General features: G+C 29.8%; 2 protein-coding genes across 3 annotated transcripts; one reads left to right on the top strand and one right to left on the bottom strand.

Annotated features, from left to right (window-relative positions):
* On the bottom strand, positions 2,851–4,979 carry LOC109360445 (60S acidic ribosomal protein P0). Its single transcript, XM_019605353.1, has 5 exons — positions 4,532–4,979; positions 4,381–4,449; positions 3,708–3,806; positions 3,239–3,631; positions 2,851–3,145 (listed from the first exon to the last, which is right to left on the bottom strand). The coding sequence occupies exons 1-5, from the start codon at positions 4,787–4,789 to the stop codon at positions 2,996–2,998; spliced, it is 969 nt and encodes a 322-aa protein (XP_019460898.1). The 5' UTR covers positions 4,790–4,979; the 3' UTR covers positions 2,851–2,995.
* On the top strand, positions 11,029–15,624 carry LOC109359396 (auxin transporter-like protein 1). 2 transcript variants are annotated; one of them, XM_019604043.1, is made up of 9 exons: positions 11,029–11,136; positions 11,298–11,483; positions 11,717–11,902; positions 12,072–12,184; positions 12,437–12,620; positions 12,722–12,819; positions 13,375–13,582; positions 14,163–14,420; positions 15,287–15,624. In XM_019604043.1, the coding sequence occupies exons 2-9, from the start codon at positions 11,319–11,321 to the stop codon at positions 15,503–15,505; spliced, it is 1,431 nt and encodes a 476-aa protein (XP_019459588.1). In that variant the 5' UTR covers positions 11,029–11,136; positions 11,298–11,318; the 3' UTR covers positions 15,506–15,624. The 2 variants fall into 2 exon arrangements, with proteins under 2 accessions (XP_019459588.1, XP_019459587.1); XM_019604042.1 differs by lacking the exon at positions 11,029–11,136 and having other exon boundaries at positions 11,187–11,483.

Genomic DNA, 15,624 nt, shown 5'->3' with positions numbered 1-15,624 from the left:
TGCCATGTGACCAATCACCCCAAACCACGTTACATTAAGGTTCAATTGTTGGGTTCTTTTTTGGTTCCATGCGTGAGAAACTCTTTAAATTTCTAATCCACTCAAATATCCATTTGCACAATATTGCACGTACCTACTAGCCATTTATTATATCTTTTTGTTTTTAATTTTCAGTAAAGCTATCCAAATGCTTTGTGACTCAGTATTTTATAGATATCCTATTGAAAAATTATCTAAAACTCTTTTTATTTGATTCAAGGATTTCTTCCTTTAATGACTCTCTTGAACCATATTTTAATTTACAAGAAAAGGGTAAAGTTAACATCCATAAAATTAATCTATTCATAAAGTCATGGGCCGATGTAGTAATGTATTTGTCAATTTCCAAAGCCTAGCGATCACTTTTTTGATAAATTAAAATGTACGTTAGGCTATACATTAGAAAAACATTGATTAAATTGTATGTAATATTTATGTATTTATCAGTATAAAAATTTATATACATTTAATATATCATCTACTGGATCATCATTCATTTATACTGTATATTTAAAGAGACAATAATAATTAAACATGTATAATAGAATATTCAATAATGATATATAAAATTTATGTAGTATTAGTGCATATATTTCTTTCCCGTATAATATTCCATCCATTTCATATACAACTATACAAGTCCTTCCTATACTGTGCAAGTATAAGAGATCTTTGTACATGATCAACATTTTGGGACTGAGGTAATGAGGTTGAGCCTGAAGCCTTTTGAGGTTGAGGCTAACATGATCATACAAATGATTCATCGTGGACCAATTCAGCTAACTTTCAATGATTCCAAACTATTTTTCTTTTAAGTTGTGACACAAATTATTAAAAAAAATACAATGATATATATTGAATGATAACATTAGTAATCTCATCATCATTTAATCAATACTTTTATGATTCCATTATATATTACCCCCTACTCATATATTATTTTTCAGGTAAAGAGTAAAAAATTCATGAGCTAAACATGCATACATACCTAGAGCATTAATTAATACCAAACTTTGTTTAACAAATAAAATTACAGCAATTAGCTATATTCAATATATTAATGGTTACCAACGGGCATTGGTTCAGGTTGTACATGCTTGATTCATCTTAAGCAGTGTCTCGGGTTCGAGTCTTGTGGATGGAAAAAATATCCCTTGTGGGAGTTAGCTCCACGTACCTGTGGATGTTCTCAACTTGGACAGGATTGTCTGAAACCAAAATATATTAATGGTTAATCATTGAAGGTGGATTCAAACCTAATCAATTCAGATGCAAATAAACATAATCAATCCAGATATCCATCTTTAGCGTAAACACTTTTGATAGGTTGAGGATAAAGATACAAAAGTGGAGTTTTTTTTAATCAAATTTTATAAAAAATAATCCCATTGTTTTATACTAGTAAAACACTTGTGTAACTTTTTAAATACTTGTGTAATTTTTTGGCGTCTTGCATTTTTAGTAAATTAAAAAATATTTATTGCATCTTTTGTTACGCAACTGTTTACCAAAGATATATTCACACACGCAAAATTCATACCTTGAAAATCAACAAATAAAATCTTCGAGTAATCAACTTTTTTATACGTAATAAGTTTCGATCAAGCCCTTCTTTTTTTATACACAAGTTTCAGGGATAGCATATTCATTTTCACAAGTCAATACAGTTGGATTACTAATAGTAAATGCTAAATATTGATATTATCTCATTCTAATTGTAGCTTTAATATAACGTACACATTAAGCTAATCATTACATGTGTTAACTATAATTTAAAGTCATATATTTTTTACTAAAGTATCTCTTATAATGTCTATGAGATATATCAAATATTATTTTCAATTTTAAGAAAAATAAATTGGGATAATTGTTTTGCATGGGAGGCTAAAATGAAGTCCAATATGAGGTTCATGAAGTCCAATATTATTTTCAATTTTAGGGTTTAGAAAATGAAGTCCAATATTATTTTCAATTAGTGAGGGTAGAAGATTCATGAAATGAGAAAAAGGAGATGTAGTATAACTATTGTAGATAGGGTCGAATATGAGGTTCCGGTAGAGGATGCGTAAGCATTGCATTATAGTATAACCTTTTGATTGCGTCATTTGCTAAAACTAACTTCATCCACAACCACAGTTATCAAATGTGGGCTAGGATAAGAATTTTTTAGTGGATGAGAAAGTATATTTTCACTCAATTTCATCCATCAACGGTTCCTTTATTCATCCCATTTGGGCTATTCGACCAATGAGCTTTGAACTTTGAACCATACTTTCACGACATGCAAATGTTGGAAAAAATTCAACCTCTAAATACAAGGCACATATGTGATAATTATCCAGAATCTCATCTTAGTCGTTGAATTGAAGAACCACCAATAACTGAAGAAAAAATGGATAAGAAATCCGAAATATACAAATTCTATAACGTAAACCAATAAAACACCCGAACTTAAGAAGTATGATGACCTTACAGAACCCAAAACCAAACAATGAATTATGCAATTTCGTGCCTCATCAATAATATTAGATATAAGTCTTTAGGGCAGTAACACGATTCTAACTTGTGATTACAACTTGAGTTTTAACCAAACTCTATCAACTTTAAACACTGATTTGGAATTTAATTGAAATGGACAATTAGCATTATTACATCAGAATTAAGAAAATGTTTTCAATCAAAAAGGATTTCAGCAAGTGATCCTAAAAGTGATAACCAAACTGTTTTGATTTGAAAATTGTGATAACCATCTCTTGTTTGCGGCAGAATAGTTGGAACAGAATTATGGAGCGCAAGTAAGGTAAGACAAGGTTGATTATAGTTATACTTAATCCAAATAATAAAATAAAAGTCATAAACATAAAGCAGTGTACTGAGATAAAAACTAGAATAAGAATGTCGAGTATACAAAAATCTAACAAAGCAAAATCAAAATGCAACAAAATCAAACATCAATCTATTCATCAAACAGACCGAAACCAATATCATCATCTGATTCTTCAGCTGGCTCTTCCTCTTTCTCCACCTTGGCAGCAGCAGCTGGTGCAGCTCCAGTATCAGCAGCAGGTGCGGCAGCAGCAGCTACAGCAGCAAATTTGCTAGGATCCTGCAATTTAACAAAGACAGTTTGACACATAAGAAAGAATGAAATAATAGATCAATATTTTGGAGTCAAATTATCAAAACGTAAATATAATACCTTCAAGTACTCCTTAACTTCATCTGCCTGGGGGAAAGAATACTCTGTTGCAACTGCAACAGCCAGAGCATTCTTATAGGCATTGATAAACATGTGAGGTGCAGCAGCAAGGGTTGGATATGAAATGGCTAGCGACAGAGAAGTAACTTGGGAGACTCCAATGGCGAACTTCTCAAGGAGATCATCCTCAGTGAGATCAAGCACCTCAGGTTTGAACACAGAACCATTATCATACACAGAAAGGACAACAAGACCGTATGAGAATGGCCTTATGCCGAGCTTGGCAAGCAATGCAGCTTCAGAAGAGCCAACCTTGTCTCCCTTCTTAATGAGCTCCACGGGTGTGATAATTTCAACAGTACCCTTGTTAATCTTGGTGGGAATGTTGAGCACCTGAAACACAGGGACTAACTGTGAGTATGATATCCACAGTAAGAAAAAGTATGTGTATAAAAACCGGAATGCAAACCTGGAAGAAAGATGTCTGGGATGGATCGAGCCCAGTGTTGCCTGGAGGGACAACAACATCAATTGGAGCAACCAAACCAACACGAGCAGGTGCTCCAACCTGTTGACAGTTGACCACAGTAATCAGATGAACACATACATAACATGATGCATGGTGAGCACATAGACAAAAATATTTCAACAGTGATAGAAAGAGGGACAAAACTACAAAAATTCAAATATTATAGCTCACCACATTTACTATAGATATAAAATAAATGCAACATAATTTATAAGTTAATTCATCTATATATTTTATAATTCATTGATCTATATATTTTATAGATCCAACATGCATTCATAAAGTAAATCTCAAAACTGTGAAAATACAATAAGGAGTATACAAAGTCAGTCACAAACAATCAAACTAATTTGATGTCTCATTTCTGCACTGGGAAAATATAAAAAAACAAACACAATTTGAAAATTTCAGAATTAAATTAAATAGTATATTAACGTACCCACAATGACGACAACAACACAGTAAACATATTCGCTCAATTAGATACAAAAAATAGAAGAACCAAATCAACTTGCAATATCAAAGTAATAAAAACATTAGTCCACTGTCACATGCTTAACAAAGAAATGATATTGACTTAACAAACAATGAGACAAAAAAACGATGACTATACCTTGTACTTCGCAACTTCCTCGCTAACCTCCTTCAAATCACCCTTGGTGAAAATCAATCCAACATTTCCCTAATACAATTAACAAAACATTAGTAAAAAATCCATCATAAAAAGGTCAAAAGCGTAATTAAAGAGAGATAAAAAATCATACGATAAGAAGAGGGATAAGGTTAAGGAAGGCCTGGTTGCCAGTTTTCTCAGCATGAATCCTAACAGAACGCTTCATCATAGTGTTTTTTCCCATAAGCACAACAGAGTCGCCACGTAGACCTTGTCGAATATTCTGGAGCTGTTTTGAACCAACATTGTCAGCATTCACAACAAGGATTTGAGTATACTCATCAAGAAGCTCACAAAGCTTTCCATCGTAAGCGATTTTCTTCTCGGCCTTGGTAGCTTTTGGTGCCATAGATTATGTCTCGGATTTTTTAGTTTAAATTTTTTGTTATGGAAAAAAAAGAAGAGGGCCAAGACGAAGAAATGAGCGTCAAGGCGGACAGCAAAACGGCGCCGTCACTTTAACCTTCTCTTTGTTCAGAGTTAGGGTTTTGGGAAGTGGGGAACGGAAGCAAGAAGTGGTGGATGAAAAATACGAAATGAAAGAGTTGATATATCAGTGCTATTACGGATTTGTGTAACCTAATGGGTTTGGGAAAGTTTAAAACATTTTTTAGGCCCTGTGGGCTTTAGATATGTCATGTACATATAAAAAAGTGGGAAAAGGAAACTACTATAAGCCTGGCAAACCTTTTTTAAAAATAAATAAAATAATTTTTTTAATAATTGAATGCGTAAGTTTTGTATAGATTATGTTTTTAGTTTTAGTTTATAAATTGTCAAACTATATCATAAAATTATAAACTCTTAAGATTATAATCCAGTTATATTTGGGTTTTTTACCAGAACTACTGAATATAAGTTAATTTATTTTGTTTGGATAATTTATTCAAATGATATGAAGTTGTTTGTTTATGTTAGGATTATTTTAATTGGTTAAACTATTTTTTAAGTTCAATTTTCTTAATATTCATCATCATATATTTTTTTATTTGAAAGTCATTCTTGTGTTGTGAATTAACAATCCAATTGCTTGAAAATAATTTGTTTATCTCGTAATATTATTGTTCCATGTGTATTCATTTTTTATTAAATGGAAAATTAATAAAAATTCGTAGAAAATATTTTCATGTATAATATCTATACGAAAATAAAAGTTCATTATAATAATATATAGTTTTCACAAACTATTCTTATTTCCAAATATTTCAATCTCATTTAACAAAATTTTGTGACTATTTCTAAGTGTGAATTGTTATTATTAGCTAACTGCATATTTTTTAGAGATGTTTTCGGTGTAGCATACCTAATTGCAACTCCTACTCTGGGAGAGATGAAATATTTCAATGTAACAATATCAAAATTATAACAATGTACTAATTTTTGAACTAGAAATTCAAGATTCAAAACAATTAAATTTAATGTAATATTATAAACATATATATAACTGCAATCATCATCAAAATGACAAAATTCATATGAAAATTTTGCAACAAATATTTTCAAATAGAAGATATATCTAACAATAAAAGTTCGTAACAATAACATTTAATTTTTATAGATTATTGTCATTGATGTTATTTTCAATGGATAATATTTAATTGCATCCCAAGTCCATGAGGAATTATTAATTGTGATGTACCAATTTTAAATTGCAGAAAACGTAAAATACAAAATAGGTTAGATAAAATTACATAATAATTAGTGAACTACAAATCCAAGATTCAAAATAGAGTAAGATTAAAAAAATTGTTACATTTGGAATATGAAATAGAGAGGTAGTGTTAGAATTTGTGAAGTAGGAATTTACAATTATTGAATATTTTTTTGCTTCTGAATTTGTAAAAATTAAATAATGTGAAGGACAAAATAGAAAATGAAAATTACATCATGATAAAAGTTATACAATATTTTGGCTTTATATATAATATAGATATAGATATATATTCTCATTAAAACCTTTCTAATTGTAGCCCCTACTTCACAAATAATGAAATATTGTAATGTAGCAATGTTAAGACGATAACAATCATTAAACTAAAAAATCTAAGATTTAAGATTAAAAAATCAAAGTTAGAGTAATAATTTAATGATGCGTAATTTTTATTTTTTTTTATTAAAAATGAATATATATAATTAAAGTCCAAATTAATCAATGGATATAACAAACTAACTAATCATTATCCAGAATGACAAATTTATATGAAAGACTAGTCAACCTATTAAAGGGTTGATATGTGTGTATAAATGTACATAATGTGAATTTTTACACTAAATGACAGAGTAATAAAATTTTGCATCAAATATTTTCAAATATAAGATACATCTAGAAATAAAAATTCATTATAATAATATATAATTTTCATATACTATTGTCATTGATACTATTTTCAATGAAAAATACCTAATTACAACCCCAAATTCAGAAGGAATGGTTTAGTGCAATGTACCAATGTTAAGACTATATAAAAAGTAAAATGCAAACAAGTCATATAAAATTACAAAACAATGAGTGAACTAAAAATCAAAGATTCAGAAGGGAAAAAAATAATCCAGAAATTATCATATTAGGAAGATAAAATGGAGAGAAAGTGAGAATTTGAGAAGAAATAATTTACAATTGTTGAATGTTTTTCTGTTGGAATATTTTGTTATAAATAATGTGATATTTATGGTCAAAGACCTTTTTTCTTTAGCTGTTATAAAACTTTAAAAAATTAATTTAAAAAGGTTAAATAAAATATATATGAATTACACATTTAAATAGCTGTTAAAGTATTCTCAAATTCGTATGATTGAGTGTAATTCAAGTTTATGTGTTAAATAGAAATCATTTCATTTAATACCAAATTTGTTATCTTTTCATTTGAATAAGGAATATTTTTGGATTTATGCACTTAATAATGTTTATTTGTTTATGAAGATGGAAGCATCCTGTCCCACGAGATAACAAATTTACTCACAGTTCAAATATACAACGTTTTATTTGTTGTTCATTTACGTGATTGAGATTTGAGAAGATTATGATTAATACCAAATAACATATTCCTCTGTAACAATGTCAATGAATCATTAGCATGGAAATCCAACCTGTATGCATTAGTATCATTTGTTAACATCATTTTATTTTTTGTTTAGAAAAGAGAAGTGTTATAGAGGATCATAATCTTAGAATTAAAAACATATGTTTGGTCAATACTTAGTTATGCTTAAGTCATCTTTTCACTTTATATAGTAATATATATGCAGCATGACAAATGTTAAAAGATATTGAAATAAAAGACAATATAAAATTAGTATTAATATTTAAAAACAGCACCAATCATAATAAATAAAAGTTGTTAAAATTGAATTAAAAGTTCACAAAACAGTGAACAAATAATAAAATAAGCAATCCAATTTATCTAAAGAATCAATTTATAAATCACTTTTTACTTTATTTTCCATAAGAATCTCACTAACTAGAGCAACAATTTTAATTTTATTCTTTCTAAAGAAGCAAAATCCAATTTATCAAAGAAAAAGAAGAGCTAAGTGTCTTTTGATATTTTTGCAAATACAATAATCTTATCCATAGGATCACATACACTACAAAATATACCACTTTATATAATATTGTTTGTGAACAATTAAAAAATACACATTTAAATTAAAAATTAAATATATTTTTTAACCAATAATAAATAATAACATATCAAGTGTTAAACTTTTGTGAGACAAAATATTTACCGCCTTTATGAAAGAGCTACAATAAAGTAAACTATAAATGTTAAGCTAAACCAACATCTCTCTGTGACTGTCAAGTAATAAACGAGAGAGATAGTTTAAACATATTTCTTCCTCTCTCATTGGTTTCTTTTTTCAAGCACCTTCAACTATATCTTCACTCTTTCAAGTGTACCTTTTGTCAGATCTCGATCCTATAAATCCAGGAATCAAGTTCAACCCTCTCTCAAACCAAAGGCCTCATTTGCTGTCACACTTTTTTGTTATTTAGCAGGTAGCAATAATGTTTAATTTCTTGCTTGCTAAGTTTCCACTTTCTATACAAGTATATATACATTAATAACATATCTAATGCATTCCAATATCTAGCTTTTGCCTATTCCTTACACGTAATAATAATAGGTTTAATGAGCTACCTTAACAACATGTAAAAATATAAATGCATATTTAAGAGCGTTTTAAAAAATATCAGAACCCTGCAAAAATTTAAGGTTTCAAGTTCAACACCTGAGCGTAGCCACAATTTCTGTCCAATGAGCTGGCTTTACTATCTGCTCTTTTTGAAGGGGAAACTATGGTCGCATAGAAGAAAATAAGAAGAAATAAAAAGGTGAGTAAGAAAGTGGGAAGAAAGAAAAAGAAAAGAAATATAATAGATTTTTATAATGTTTGATATAAGAGAATAAAGAAAGAAATAAAATAAAAAATTAAAAAATTGCAATAATATATCTAAATAAATAAAAAAATTAAAATTGTTTATTATTAATTAAAAATAAATTTTAAATTATAAATTTTATTAAATATCAATTAATATTTTTTTATATCCAAAATAAACTCATGTATGTTAACAGTAGTTAAAACCAAAAGTTGAGAAAAAATGAACAGTAATTTTAAATTTCATGCAAAATCAGTATTCTCTCAACGAAGTTGAAGATAAAGAATTTATGATAAGTCACACACAATTTTAATTCTCTCTTATTTCTCTCTCCACAGAGAAAAAAATCTACATGCCTCTCCCAACTCTCATACTCTTTTATGTCATCTCTAATTTTACTCTACAAAATGTAGGCTAAAAGTACTCTTATGGTGTTCTTCACACACAAAATGGAATAAACACAAAATCTTGAATCTTTAAAATATATAATCAAAATTTCCTATAAAATGCATATTCGATTGTAACTCTTGAATTTTTAAAATTATTCTTTAAAATTATGAAGATTCTATGTTGTATCCATATGAAAACCAATTTTTACTATTAATTATTTGAACCAATGGGACAAAAAAAAAATAGAAATACTCTAGATTTAGAATTTATTACTCATCAAATTCTTTTCTGTAGCATATAAAGATGACAAAGGAATATTATGAAAACACTAAATAGGCATATAAAGTTTTCCTTTTTAACTTTTAGAATTGGAAAATTGGACAGTGACTATGATATACTTTCAAAAATACAGTTTGGACTTTTCCTTCTTTAATACAAATATGGCACACAGAGAACTTTCTCCTTTATTGGAAAAACACAGCATATTTATTTTCTGTATTGTAATTCTCTCATTATATTATATAGAGATATATGTTTGCACTTGAGTTACTTTATATTAGTTATACTCAATCTCAGTTATTTATTCTCTTAAATTTAACGAATCAAATGAGTAAGTGAAATAAATGATGAAAGAGAAAAAAAGTCTTAAATAACTTTTTGTTTCACCTATTTGGTCCATTGAATCTTAAATTGTACAATTTAATTATCAAATAATGTAATTATTTAGCAAAGATTAGAAGACTCGTTAGTGTATGCCTATATATAGGTTCAACACTAAGTTGATGATAAATTAACCAATTAATTTACTAATAAATGTTGAAGTCTAACAAAACTCCTTAACGACTAGTTAACATGAAGTAATACATATTGCACTTTCAAGAATTACTAGAAGATTAATTAAAATATTTCCTTTAAAAAGATACGATTGTTAAACTTTAATAAGTTGTTATAATGATTCAAAGAAACTCATTTTCTTTATTCATCTTGATATCTTGACCAATGTCTTATTTTATTATAGAGTTCAATATCATTACCAATAGTTGATGAATTCTTTTTTCATTAATCATTAATTATACAAGCATTTAATCATACATAATATTCATGTAACGTTTTAAGACATTGTATGTCTGAAATGAAAGTATAATAAATAACATATTAATCAATATGATAAACTCATGTCAAAGAAAACTATTTCATTTTTTGTTGAGAATTTCCTATTGACAACTTAAGGTAATGTTTAATCATTAAGAATTCTCAGTTGAGTCAATTCAATTATTATGTCCACATATGCATCGTCTATATATACAATTTAATAAATGAGATATAATAATGATTATCCAATAAATATTATCGCACATATATTGATCTAATCGAGTCATTGATGTCTTATTGTTAATGATTATATGATAAAGAATAATTTAGATTAAATATTATAAAGACATATCTCTCATTATTATAATCTATATTATAATAATAAGTCTCAAATTTATAAACTTATCATATAACTTATTTAATTAATTAAAAAATATAATAAAAGTAAATAAATATAATACTTTACTATCTTGGATATAAATATACAAATTTAATAATACTTCCAATAGAAACAAGATAAATAACATAACATCTTTTGGTAAGAGTTACAAGGAAAGTTCTTTATTTTCTGGCTGTGACACACATGAATTAGAAATTTATAGTGAGAAAGAAATGCTTATTTTTCCTTTGTTTTTATAGACAAAAGTTGATAAAAGTGTCATTATTTTGCAGTACTTGCCTTTCGGAGTACAAGAGATGATCACTCTTCACATATATAGCTGTCACTAGTAGACAAAAACGTAACTGAAATCTCTTCTTCCGAGTCATATATATAAATCAGGGAGAGAAGATTAAACCTTTCACCACAAACCAAATTTGACCAAAGAGTGGACTAGGTACGTAACTTTTTGTTATTTTCTTCTACATGGTTTTGTATCTTTGATCGACACAGCAAAATCTCATTTTTTTCTTTTGAGTTTGATCATCATGGTTTTGGTTTTGGTAAATGTCTAACTCAGTTGTTGACACTTGTCACTGTGCATTATGTGTTTTTTAGATCGTCGTAGTCTGAAGAACAATGTCATCCCTGAGGCAAGGTGAAGAAATCCCGATATCAAGCCTTAACGAGACGATTGAACATGAAGAGGGGGAGAATGAAGGAAATTCACATTCGGGCTTGAAAAATTTTCTGTGGCATGGTGGGTCTGCTTATGATGCCTGGTTCAGCTGTGCCTCAAATCAGGTATTAAGATATGAATCTAGAAATACCACTCATGATTGGAAGCAAGTTTCTGCTCCCAGTTTTGGTCTTTTCTGCTCTAAACGGTGTCACATTCTCTATCCAAGTCAATTATACAGTAATAAAATGAAGCACTCTGATTGGCTTGGGATATGGAGTAAGACACATTTTGGGACATGTGATTTCCATCCTTTTTGAAGTGTGAATATAATTTGATTCGTTTCTGGTTTATGCAGGTTGCTCAGGTTCTGTTAACACTACCAACTTCTTTCTCTCAGCTTGGAATGGTTTCAGGCATCATACTCCAAGTCTTCTATGGCATTCTTGGTAGTTGGACTGCTTATTTGATTAGCATTTTGTACGTCGAGTACAGGACCCGAAAAGAGAAGGAGAATGTTAACTTCAAAAACCATGTCATTCAGGTTATACCAAAAAATATATAGAACAAATCTCTTCTTTAACCTACCATTTTACTCTGAAAATGTTTTAATAAAAAACTGGTATTTCAATTTTCATCAGTTTTTTCATGCTATGTGACATTACTCAAATGTTTATATGACTAGATTGATGGTTTAATTTTATTATGTGTAGTGGTTTGAAGTCTTGGAAGGTTTACTTGGTCCGTATTGGAAAGCAATTGGATTAGCCTTCAATTGTACTTTTCTCCTCTTTGGATCTGTTATCCAGCTTATAGCTTGTGCCAGGTTTTTACCATTTCCTTTGTTTATAACCACCTGATTATATAATTTGTAGAGTTTAAAATCTAAGCATCCTTTAGTGTAACTTTTTTTACACTGTACATCATCCACCATTGATTTGTATTACTTTAGTTTTATAGTCAATTGCGGTTAACATATGAATGATGAATGATTTGCTGGTAGTATAAAAAACATTTACACTGTCATCTGAAAGAATTTGTTGATTTCAATTATTATTTTATGGGCATATGTATGCAGTAACATATACTACATAAATGACCACTTTGACAAGAGGACTTGGACTTACATATTTGGAGCATGCTGTGCCACCACAGTGTTTGTACCCTCATTCCATAACTACAGGATTTGGTCCTTCATTGGCCTTGGCATGACCACATACACAGCTTGGTACATAACCATTGCAGCCCTTGTTCATGGCAAGGTAAGTAATAACAAACAATAATAATCTTGATTTCTCTAGTGGGGTCTCTTCATTGAATTCGTTTGATATTAACTTAGTATAAAAACTGCTTTATTTTTTAGGTTGAAAATGTGACCCACACAGGCCCAAACAAATTGGTATTGTATTTCACAGGTGCCACTAATATCCTCTACACTTTCGGTGGGCACGCCGTTACGGTGTAAGCACCCATTTTTCCTCATTATAAGCTAGACAAAACAATAAGATTTGATATATATATTTCAATATTTACACATTAATTTTTATGTATGTTTTGTATCCAAAAGGAAATGTTCCATGGTCCAACTACATTTATACACGATGACATGGATTAGAAAATGAGTACTTAGCATAATGCATTTTCTGTCTAATATACTTCTATTCCATTTGGCTTAGCAATGCATTTAGTTGGGAAAAAAAGATTTAACTATCTATTTGCTAGATGAGTTTTGCAGGGGAAGAAAGAAAAATGAATGCTTCAAAACCATGAAATATATTTATGAGATGATTTTGAAGTCTCCCATTTATTTCTCCTCCAAAACTAAACTCACACAATGACTCTAAGAATCTTGAAAACATTTAGACATATAGGAGGACTTAAACCCAAATTCATTTTCAATTTGGAGCCTAATCTATATTTAATGAGTAAAGGATATGGGTTATTTGTAGATTTAATGTTGAAGTTGCAATTAACAGTAGCATGGACAAAATATGATGATGATGATTATTATTACAGGGAAATCATGCATGCAATGTGGAAACCTAGGAAGTTCAAATATATATATTTGTATGCGACAGTTTATGTATTCAGCCTGACACTACCATCTGCTATTGCCATGTATTGGGCCTTCGGTGACCAACTCTTAACTCAGTCCAATGCCTTTGCCCTTCTTCCCCCTTCTGCATGGCGTGATGCTGCTGTTATCTTAATGCTCATTCACCAGGTTTTCTTTTTCTTTTCCTACATCATTTCTTATACCATTTTATATCTCATTAACATACAACATTTTTTCTCTTATAAAGAATATTGTTTTTTAATAATTATCATTGAAAATCGATTAGTAGTGCACATGAATGACATAATACATTTATGAATAATTCTTACAAGGAACGGTGCCTAGGAACAACCAACCAATACTTGTTTCATTTTCTTGCATTGACTCAAACTCACCTTATTCAACACAATCAATCAAATAGTTAACCAAAACTTTATGCATTGTTGACATAGTGTTAAAAATGTTTCCATCCCCTTAAAAATATGCTAATTAACTACATAAGTATTTGGAAAAAATCTACAACAAGTGGTTAGAGACTGATGATGCATTTATTTTTAGGGTGAATTAACTTAGAGAAAAAAAAAATACATATACTGAAAGTATACTCATATTAAATTATTATTTACTTTTCAAAAAAGTAATTCAAATAAATGATAAATAACATAATGACGGTGTATAATTTGTTGTATTGATGTATAGATTTTACACTAATTAACTAATGTGTTTTATTTTTACTTGTAACTGGCAGTTTATCACCTTTGGATTTGCATGCACACCCTTGTATTTTGTGTGGGAGAAAGTGATAGGAATTCATGACACAAAGAGCATATTTCTGAGGGCTTTAGCCAGGTTGCCTGTGGTGATACCAATATGGTTTTTAGCTATTGTTTTCCCTTTCTTTGGTCCCATTAACTCTGCTGTGGGGGCTCTTTTGGTTACCTTCACCGTCTATGTCATCCCTTCTGTTGCCCATATGCTCACTTACAAGTCTGCTTCTGCTAGACAGGTACATGCTCAAATCTCTCCACATCTTCTTATCTTTCTTTACAGTTTCCCCCTAGCTCGGCGCAAAGTTGCTTAGTGATCATTACTTCACGACTTCAAATCCTAGAAATAACATATTCGCTTGGAGAAGTAAAACTATCTACATCTACTCTCTCAGACCCACAAAATGAGAACTTCGAGTATTGGGTCACCCTTTTTATAGTTTCCACCTAATAATGTTTTTCTCACCCATCTAATTTTACTGTGTACACAATCAACTTTTAACATATCTCATAATCACTATTGAGGCATGTGCAAGTCAATCTATGTTTCAATCAGGAAAAATGCTAGTAACACTCAATAGTTAAAGTATAAGTATATACCAAAAATGTAATGGGCCTAATAATATGCATGTGATAAAAAAAACTATATATTGATATGTGTAAGTTGTATCTAATATTGTTGTCTCTGCCAAGGAGTTTGTACATTCTGTTTACATCATGTAGCTACATGTAATAGTACAACAAATTTAAGCACTATGGTATCTGTCCTACCCAAAAGCTAAGCCTTTAAAACAAATATTTTCATTGATGAGGACTATAGTGGGAATCCAGTACTGTCCATTTTTATGACCAGATCCTTGAAAAGTGTCTAATGGGATTCTTAAAACTCTGGTGTGTCTGGTATACATGTGTTATAGGATATGATTCTAGCTTGAAGATTTAACTTGGAAGTGACTTCCAATGTCAGTGACAGTACTAGTCCTACTCCCACTAGTCCAGTATTACTCATGCTACTATTCAAATTAAATTAAACCATAAGTCAAAGATTTCAATTTCTAAGCTCCTGGTTTAGTTCAGTATTTACTTGTTCTTTTTTTCTTTCCAGAATGCTGCAGAGAAATTACCCTTCTTCATCCCAAGCTGGACCTTAATGTATGTGATCAATGCATTTGTGGTGGTGTGGGTTTTAGTGGTAGGTCTTGGATTTGGAGGTTGGGCCAGCGTGACAAACTTCATGAGGCAGATTTACACATTTGGGCTATTTGCAAAGTGCTATCAGTGCCCACCAAAAGGCCCACCTACCAACCACACACTGCATCACTGAAAAACTATGTTCTTTATCATAGGACCCCCTTCTGTGGTGGGAATTGTATTTTCCCTATCTTTTTGTTTAATCTCCATATCATAGATACATTGTTGTTAATGTTCATGTTCCTTTGTGTT

This window comes from Lupinus angustifolius, chromosome LG11, assembly GCF_001865875.1.
Source record: "Lupinus angustifolius cultivar Tanjil chromosome LG11, LupAngTanjil_v1.0, whole genome shotgun sequence".
Classification (NCBI taxonomy): Eukaryota; Viridiplantae; Streptophyta; class Magnoliopsida; order Fabales; family Fabaceae; genus Lupinus; species Lupinus angustifolius.
The sequence above is the reverse complement of the archived record's forward strand: the minus strand, read 5'-3'. Positions and strand labels throughout refer to the sequence as shown.

What these genes read in the sequence shown, in the direction of transcription:
- LOC109360445 (XM_019605353.1), bottom strand. Translation starts at nt 4,789, where the DNA reads ATGGCACCAAAAGCTACCAAGGCCGAGAAGAAAATCGCTTACGATGGA. An exon ending in ACCTTATCCCTCTTCTTATC is followed by an intron (nt 4,450 to 4,531) that starts GTATGATTTTTT and finishes TAATTGTATTAG; the next exon opens with GGAAATGTTGGATTGATTTT. An exon ending in CCCAGACATCTTTCTTCCAG is followed by an intron (nt 3,632 to 3,707) that starts GTTTGCATTCCG and finishes CCTGTGTTTCAG; the next exon opens with GTGCTCAACATTCCCACCAA.
- LOC109359396 (XM_019604043.1), top strand. Translation starts at nt 11,319, where the DNA reads ATGTCATCCCTGAGGCAAGGTGAAGAAATCCCGATATCAAGCCTTAAC. An exon ending in TCAAAAACCATGTCATTCAG is followed by an intron (nt 11,903 to 12,071) that starts GTTATACCAAAA and finishes TATTATGTGTAG; the next exon opens with TGGTTTGAAGTCTTGGAAGG. An exon ending in GGTGGGCACGCCGTTACGGT is followed by an intron (nt 12,820 to 13,374) that starts GTAAGCACCCAT and finishes TTATTATTACAG; the next exon opens with GGAAATCATGCATGCAATGT.